General features: G+C 40.6%; 1 protein-coding gene across 9 annotated transcripts in view; it reads right to left on the bottom strand.

Moving 5' to 3' along the window:
* The window catches only part of adprh (ADP-ribosylarginine hydrolase), a 75,520-nt gene that overhangs the window by 1,865 nt on the left and 64,620 nt on the right, over nucleotides 1-9,035 (bottom strand). For 8 of the 9 annotated variants that reach the window (XM_058062367.1, XM_058062366.1, XM_058062368.1 and 5 more), the window contains 6 exons: nucleotides 4,001-4,115; nucleotides 3,820-3,928; nucleotides 3,450-3,548; nucleotides 3,246-3,351; nucleotides 1,009-1,275; nucleotides 614-828 (listed from right to left, as the gene is read on the bottom strand). In XM_058062367.1, the coding sequence (XP_057918350.1) occupies nucleotides 614-828; nucleotides 1,009-1,275; nucleotides 3,246-3,351; nucleotides 3,450-3,548; nucleotides 3,820-3,928; nucleotides 4,001-4,084 (880 nt within the window). In that variant the 5' untranslated portion in view covers nucleotides 4,085-4,115. Of the gene's footprint in view, nucleotides 1-613; nucleotides 829-1,008; nucleotides 1,276-3,245; nucleotides 3,352-3,449; nucleotides 3,549-3,819; nucleotides 3,929-4,000; nucleotides 4,116-4,337; nucleotides 4,582-9,035 lie in introns of those variants that run through there. The other variant, XM_058062365.1, reaches the window with a different exon arrangement.

Here is a 9,035-nt window from a genome sequence, read left to right as displayed (position 1 = left end):
AGGAGACCCGAGTTCAATTCCGCCCTAGGCCATCTCTGTGTGGAGTTTGCATGTTCTCCCCGTGCATGTGTGGGTTTTCTCCGGGTACTCCGGTTTCCTCCCACATTCCAAAAACATGCTAGGTTAATTGGCGACTCCAAATTGTCCATAGGTATGAATGTGAGTGTGAATGGTTGTCTATATGTGCCCTGTGATTGGCTGGCCACCAGTCCAGCCTCTCGCCTCAAGACAGCTGGGATAGGCTCCAGCACCCCTGCGACACTTGTGAAAATGAATGAATAAAAATGGCTGCTGGAATGTAAATACATATACTGCATATATAGCTACAGTACTACAGTAAGAGTATTGTGCCGCATCAACCAGACAATACACTACCAATGTATGATGCAGAATATTAACCAACGACTATGCGAGCTCAAAAGACTCAGTAAGTGGTATGAATGTGAGTGTGAATGGTTGTTTGTCTATATGTGCCCTGTGATTGGCTGGCTGGCCACCAGTCCAGGGTGTACCCCGCCTCTCGCCACAAGACAGCTGGGATAGGCTCCAGCAGCCCCCCACAACCCTCGTGAGGATAAACAGTAAAAAAAAATGAATGAATGAAAACACCAACCTCCATGGAAGCCCGCCCTGCTCATCAGCTCCTCCCAGTCTGATCCTGCCCCCAGCAGGGCGTCCAATGCAATCATGGGAGCGTCGTGACCGCTGCGGCCTGCCCACCCTGCCAGGCTGAAACCCTTGTACGCCTCGTCCCGTTCAGCCGGGCCATACAAAGACGGCCAAATTACGGGGCCCACCCCGTTAGAGATACCCCTTGTGTCCATATACCTGAAATAGAGATGAGGAGGAAGATGTTTGTAGTTTGCAGTGGAGGAGGAGGAGCTAAATGTCAAACATGTCAACATGCATTGACCTTGTCTTGCAATGACACCAAGAGAAGCTGCTGATGTAGCAGAAGTCGACATGAACACAACCCAACATGACATAAGGACTAGCAGTACTTCATACCACTGCCACTTGTCGCAGAAGTAACTCCAATCCTTCTCCACCTCCTCCACGGCGAAGCCTCGACGCTGAACAAAGCTCCTCGCGATTGGACAGGCCTCGTTGATCAAGCCCAAACCCCAAGTTGTGATTGGCCGCCGTTGGATGGCGTAGGCGGCGAAAAGTGCTGAGGCGACGGCACCTAGGAAGCCCGTGGGGTGAGGGTGGGTCATTCTACCTGTCTCCACGGCGACCGCCACCAAGGTCAGCAACTGGTCAGGCTTTGGATATCTGGACATGATGGGTGCTGATATCGGTAATAGAACTTAAAATGGCTCCATTAACCCTCCTCTTGTGTTTTACATTTTAATGCATAAAAAGAATCACATAACATTTGTTTATTGCATCAAGGCTTTTTGACTTTGTCAGGAAACTCTATTTCAACAAAATAAAACCCAAAAAATAATCATTTTTACTACATTTTAAAATGGTCTGGTTGAAATTATGACCACTGTATTGTTAGGGTCGGTTTCGACCCGGTAATAATAATAATAATAATATGATTATAAAGCAATATTTTGAGCCAAAACTGAAATCCTAAGTGTACAATTAGCCAACACAATGACAACCAGCTCCTCTTCTCATCATGGAAGCTTCAGGGGATTCTCATTTTCACCGCTTTTCCAGTATACCAGCAGAAAAACAATGTCCAGTTTACATGTGAGGTGAATTCACTCATTTGATTGGCTGATTTCACATTTACAATTTGGATCATGGAAAGAATGGAAAGAAGTACAGTGAACCAAGATCTGGACCTGTTCTGCTTTTTCATTTCACTTTATACTAAAGTTCTGTTGCTGAAAACAACAACTTTTTCTACCTTTTCTTGACATTAATATATATGGGTCAAAATTCACCCCAACACCATAGATGTTTCTTTAGTGATTAATACTAAATTTTTAAGTCACCCAAAGAACCTTCAATTTATGAATATGATTCTTTTGAGGTTCCTTTTAACCATTTTTGGAAATTGAAATGGAGGGGTATAGTGACAAAAAAGGCCTACATGCCCACACCAAAAGTATTAAAACCAACATTTTCATGGATGAGGAAGCCTAAGAAGGTAACCAAGACATGAGAAGCAAATTTGATGGTAACTTATTGTTTTTAGTGTATTTTATAGCTGATTTAATACATGGGTCAAAACAGACCCGGTAACATAAGAGATGATAATAAAATGCCAGTGTTTGAATTTAGTGATTTTTGACAAAAAACGTAAGGGATGTCGTTTTTTTCTGTTTTTTCCAACTTGCTTCTAATGCACTTTTCTGGTCCAAAAACCAGGGGAAACCTCACACACACTCAACAGTGGCCCCAGAAGCATCCAAAAAACGTAAGTAAATATGCGGTTACAAACTCCCACAGGTTATCTAGCAAAGGTTAACATCTCAATCACTCCGGATTAAGATCTATGCAAAATATTACAGCTTAATTTTTCCTTTCTTTCTTCTTTTTTTTAAATCAATCACCCTGTTGGTAGTCTAGTGATGAAACAAATAAAACTTCAAGTTAAAAAAAAATTACACCTAAAAAAGGTCCCAAAACAAAGTCACAATCAATACAATATACACAAAAGGAAGAATAAAATACATTTTTTTAAGTCACCCAAAGAAGGGAAAAAGCTGAAAATGGCCTCCCCACTAATGACTGAGTGTTGGAAGGAAGGAAGGAGCAGTATGTAGTTTTTTCAGTTTTTTTTTCCAACTTGCTTCTAATGCACTTTCCTGGTCAAAAGGAGTGATTAATACAAAAATGAGAAAATAGGCGATAATAAAATGCCAGTGTTTGAATTTGGTGATTTTTGACAAAAAACGTAAAAATTGACTTTTTTTTTCAGTTTTTTTTTCAACTTGCTTCTAATGCATTTTTCTGGTAAAAAAAAAACAAAAAAAACAGGGGAAACCTCACACAAACTCAACAGGGGCCCCAGAAGCATCCAAAAATGGAGGGGTATAGTGACAAAAAAAGGCCTACATGCCCACACCAAAAGTATAAAAACCAACATTTTCATGGATGAGGAAGCCTAAGAAGGTAACCAAGACACGAGAAGCAAATTTGATGGTAACTTATTGTTTTTAGTGTATTTTATAGCTGATTTAATACATGGGTCAAAACCCACCCGTAACATAAGAGATGATACTAGAAAGCTAACACAAGAGGAAGGTTAAAGGATATGTTTAAAAAAAAAACTATGAATTTACCTCAGACCAATGCACATTGATCTCATGGCGGCTCCACAGCCGGTGCCTTCAGGGTTATATGGAACTCTGTACCCCCCCTCCTCACCAGGCCTCAGTTGGGACACTCCTTCAGGAGGTACAGGTAACCCTTCTGATACCTTGTTGTTGTTTTTTTTTTGCATTGCACTTTTATACTTGTGTGATGTGGACTCAAGCTGGTCTTACCCAGAATGCTAGAAGGTCCTGGTTTCCTCCCTTCCATATCATTCATGCCCTCCACGTAGCGAGCAGCCACCTCGTGAAGAAGTTCCTCCCCTGTCTTCCCTGCGAGCGAGCGAGAGACACAACCCATCAGCCTTTGTCCGTGTTAACATTTTAAAACAATGTTAGAGATCCGTTTGGTGTCCTTGTTTGCCGTATCACCGTAAAGGTCAACCTCTGCTCTCCCACCATGAACGCCAAAATTAGATTTAACCTTCAGCCTCGATGAAGAAGGCCGCTTATGTGTGTGAGATCTCATCAAGACCACACACACACTATCACATCACAAACAATACGACACAAAAAACGGAAAGGAGGAAAATTCAGAGGTCACCCGTGGCGAGACCCTCCGCCGTGGCAAGATGGAGGACGGTGTCGTCGCTTACTGGCCAATCAGGGAGTTCGGCTTTAATGTTCTTTAACCCGCCAAGATCTTTAAGTTCCTACAGAAGGAGGACAAATGAAGACAAAAAAAATAAAAAAATAAAAATACAGCAATTTTTTCTGCTGTTTACCTTATGAATATCAGGTCCTGACTCGTTGTACTCCCATAGCTGCTTCCGGTAGCCCAGAGCATCACCTGATCCACTCAGCAACATGGCCGCCTTGTAGTGCTCCACTGTAGCAGCTCTGACCATTAATACAATATAATTGCATTTTTTTTTAAAATTTCTTTAATTACTATGACAGTGAATGTAGTTCTATGTCTAATGTTTTGACAAATGAGATAACGCGTACTCAATATGACGTTCAACAATGCAAAAAAACAACCTCACGTTTAATTTGTACTTAAAAAGTTAAAACATTAAGCTAATGCAACATGAATGTAAAACTACACAACCGCGGTCTCACCGGTCCATAGCAGCGACTCCAACCCGTGACGAGTGCTCCCAAGGCGGCCACACGCCGTAGTTGACGTCGAGGCTTCGAGTGGTTAAGTTTTTGTTCCGCTGAAGTCGCTACTCAGTTCGGCTTAGCACTTTAGCATTTAGCACTTAGCAATGTTGTTGTGTAAACCAGCAAGACGCTTTCGAAAAGTTTTGGTCTAAAAAAAGAAAATAACTAGCGAAGCAGATTTAAAGGCTAAAGTTACTAATATATGTGCGGATCGATCCAAATACCGATTACATTGATACCAAAGACACCGGTATCGGATCGATACAGTCGTGCTGAGACCAACTGGGACACTTTATTTTACCTTTTATTCTTTTACTTATTTGATGTAAAGGGCGTTATAAATTACATTTGTTATTATTATTATTATTATTAACTCAACTCACAGTGACAGTAGATAGGAATAACTTGTTGTGACAGTAATCTACCAGGGATATGAAGCTAAACTAATCATTCAAAATATCAATTTCTGCTCAAAATTTGTTCCCAAATGTGGCTCCTCAAACTATAATGTGGGCAGATGGTCAAACAGGACCATTTGAGGTTTTTTTTTAACTTGCTTCTAATGCACTTTTCTGGTACAAAAACACAGCAGAAACCTCAAAAGGGGCCCCAGAAGCACCCAAAAATAACATAAAATGGCGGTGCTTTTTGACTACAAAAGTGTATAGAAGCAAGTTGAAAAAAAAAACATACTAACCCCTTACGTTTTTTTGTCAAAAATCACCGCCCTCTAACTCTGGAATTTTATGCCATTTTTGGATGCTTCTGGGGCCCCTGTTGAGTGTGTGTGAGGTTTCCCCTGGTTTTTGGACCAGAATAGTACATTAGAAGCAAGTTGAAAAACACTGAAAAAAAACACATACAACATATGTTTTTTCAACTTTTCACAAGGGTGGTGATTTTTGACAAAAAAACGTAAGGGATATGTTGTTTTTTTCATTTTTTTCAACTTGCTTCTAATGCACTTTTCTGGTAAAAAAAAAAAACAAGGGGAAAACTCACACACACTCAACAGGGGCCCCAGAAGCATCCAAAAATGGCATAAAATGCCAGAGTTTGAGGGCGGTGATTTCTGACAAAAAATGTAAGGGGTTAGTATGTTGTTTTTTTCATTTTTTTTCCAACTTGCTTCAAATGTACTTTTCTGGTAAAAAAACAAAACAAAACAAAACAGGGGAAACCTCACACACACTCAACAGGGGCCCCAGAAGCATCCAAAAATGGCATAAAATGCCAGAGTTTGATGGCGGTGATTTTTGAAAAAAACGTAAGTATGTTGTTTTTTCCAGTTTTTTTCAACTTGCTTCTAATGCACTTTTCTGGTCGAAAAACCAGGGGAAACCTCAAACACACTCAACAGGGGCTCCAGAAGCACCCAAAAACAGCATAAAATGCCAGTGTTTGAATTTGGTGATTTTTGACAAAAAACGTAAGTATGTCGTTTTTTTCAGTTTTTTCAACTTGCTTTTAATGCACTTTTCTGGTCAAAAAACCAGGCGAAACCTCACACACGCTCAACAGGGGCCCCAGAATCATTAAAAAAATGGCATAAAATGGCAGTTTGAGGGCAGTGATTTTTGACAAAAAACGCAAGTGAGTGTGTCGTTTTTTTGTTTTTTTCAACGTCTAATGCACCTTTCTCGTTAAAAAAACAAAGCGAAACCTCACAGACACTAAACAGGGGCCCCAGAAGCATAAAAAATGTTGTAAAATGCCAGAATTTGAGAGCGGTGATTTTTGACAAAAAACGTAAAGGCTTAGTATGTCGTTTTTTGTTTTTTTTTTTCAACTTGCTTTGAATGCACTTTTCTGGTAAAAAAAAAAAAACAGCGGAAACCTCACACACACTCAACAGGGGCCCCAGAAGCAGAAGTTACTTTATAAGACCCTTATAAATTGTTGACCCCCAAGAGCGCAGCAACGACTCATCCAATAAGTCACAAAAGACCCCACAATAATGTCCAAACAAATGCAGGCCTCAGTCAGTGTTCATGACTCCACCATAACAAAGACACTCTTTGTATTATTTTGGTCTTCCTGCGTGTTTATATTTCTGCCTCCAAGCTTGCTTGTAAATGTGTACATCTTGAGGAGAATTATTATTATGCTATAAAACTTCACATTCACATACACGCTCGACATTAAAGCCCCACAATAACAGCCTCCAATTGTTTTCCACCATCCAGTTGCTAGGCAACGATAGAGCTGGGGTATCATGGGCCACGGTGGGGATGAAAAGTGGATGGCGGTGATGAGGTTGGGAGGGTTGAAAGGAGGGAAGATGGGGTGTCCTCTCGGGGTTTGAGGGTGGAAGACTGACTGAGATAGGGGGCGGTTGGCGCCGCCTCCCAAATAGTCAATCATCTCATCAGGCATCGGGGGAGCCGAGAGTCAACATCATTTGTGACAAGAGCTTTGTCTCAGGTCACCATGTGACGTAATGGCGGCAGAGTAGAGAGGAGACCATGTTGGCCACACACTTCTATCTGGGAGACCTGGACTCCGATCTCAGTTTCGGCATCTCTGATCTCTGTGTGGAGTGTGGATTTTCTCCGGGTACTCCGGTTTCATCCCACATTCCCAAAAACTGAACTGTCCATAGATGTGAATGTGAGTGTGCTTATATGTGTACCCCACCTCTCATGCAAAGTCAGCTAGGATAGGTTCCAGCATAGAAAATGGATGGTTGGAAGAAGGATTTTACACTTAATGTTAAGATTATGTAAAAATATATATATACAAAAGTATTTAATGTATGCAAAAAACAGGAACTTATTTTTAGATAAACAAACTTGGGAATTGCTTCATTTAGTCCAGGCCTGTAGGATCAGCATCAGCTTGGTCTGAGACCAAAGACAAACCAGAAGAGAAGAGATGCTTTCTGCATGGCAATTTAAAAAAACAACAACATGATAATCACATGACGAGAAGAGTCTCAGGCTTGATAATTATGAGAAACACGTGCAGCAAAGCTGTGCTTGTTGCCAGCCCATTAATGGACCTCTTCATTGTCCTGCTTCCCTACCAAGACCGCATGCAGCCATCATTCATGTTTAAGGTCTGCCAACACGCGTCATTACGTCTTTATTCACCTTCCTTTTTACCATCACCCTTTGTGCAGGTTGACAAATCAGCCATCCAAACACATTCACTGCCTTTCATGGCAGCTCAGATGGACGGATCAGCTGTGGGAATCAATATTCAACACCTGCCCTTGTCCATCATTCAACCAACGTGGCTGTGGGTGTGGGTGTGTGTGTACGCGTGTGTGTATGTATGTATATATGTGTACACGTGTATGCATGTATGTATGTATTTATGTATGTGTACACTTGTATGGATGTGGAACCCTTCCATTTTATGCCATTTTTGGATGCTTCTAGGGCCCCTGTTGAGTGTGTGAGGTTTCCCCGTTTTTTTTGTTGTTTTTGTGCATGAAGTGCATGAAAAGCAAGTTGAAAAAAAAACAAAAAAACGACATACCCTTACATTTTCTGTCAAAAATCACCGCCCTCAAACTTGGGCATTTTATGCCATTTTTGGATGCTTCTGGGGCCCCTGTTGAGTGTGTGTGAGGTTTCCCCTGGTTTTTTGACCAGAAAAGTGCATTAGAAGCAAGTTGAAAAAAAACGACATACTACCATTTTTTGTCAAAAATCACCAAATTCAAACATTGGCATTTTATGTGATTTTTGGGTGCTTCTGGAGCCGCTGTTGAGTGTGCGTGAGGTTTCCCCTGTTTTTTTTTTTACGAGAAAGGTGCATTAGGAGCAAGTTGAAAAAAAAAACGGAAAAAAAGGACATACTAACACCTTGCATTTTTTGTCAAAAATCACAAAATTCTAACTCTGGCATTTAATGCCATTTTTGGATGCTTCTGGGGCCCCTGTTGAGTGTGTGTGAGGTTTCCCCTGTTTTTGTGACCAGAAAAGTGCATTAGAAGCAAGTTGAAAAAATGGAAAAAACGACATTTTTACGTTTTTTGTCAAAAATCACCGCCCTCAAACTCTGGCATTTTATGCCAGTTTTGGACGCTTCTGGGGCCCCTGTTGAGTGTCTGTGAGGTTACGCTTTGTTTTTTTTTATGAGAAAGGTGCACTAGAAACAAGTTGAAAAAAACAGAAAAAAACGACTTGTGTTTTTTGTCAAAAATCACCGCCCTCAAACTCTGTCATTTTATGCCATTTTTGGATGCTTTTCAAGCCCCTGTTGAGTGTGTGTGAGGTTGCCCCTGTTTTTTTTTTTGTTTTTTTTTAAACCAGAAAAGTGCATTAGAAGCAAGTTGAAAAAAACAAAAAAAAGACATACTCACTTATGTTTTTTGTAAAAAATCCCCGGCCTCAATTTCTGGCATTTTATGCCATTTTGTGTGTGAGGTTTCCCGTATTTTTTTTTTTTTGACCAGAAAAGTGCATTAGAAGCAAGTTGAAAAAAACATGATACAAATAAAGACATTACTCCGACCAGAAACCTCTCCGGTGGTTAACTACTTTTACATTTGAATGACTGATAAAATGTAACTTAAAACATTGCCTGTAGCGTTAATAAAGGTTTTAAATTGGCCATCCAGGCTCTGACATCATGTGACCTTTAATGATGACTTTTTGTATTGGAGGTTTAGCTTAAAGCAGCAATATTCACACTAGCAAATAA

The sequence above is a fragment of the Doryrhamphus excisus genome, chromosome 22, assembly GCF_030265055.1.
Source record: "Doryrhamphus excisus isolate RoL2022-K1 chromosome 22, RoL_Dexc_1.0, whole genome shotgun sequence".
NCBI lineage: Eukaryota > Metazoa > Chordata > Actinopteri > Syngnathiformes > Syngnathidae > Doryrhamphus > Doryrhamphus excisus.
This window is presented reverse-complemented; position numbering and strand designations above follow the sequence as displayed.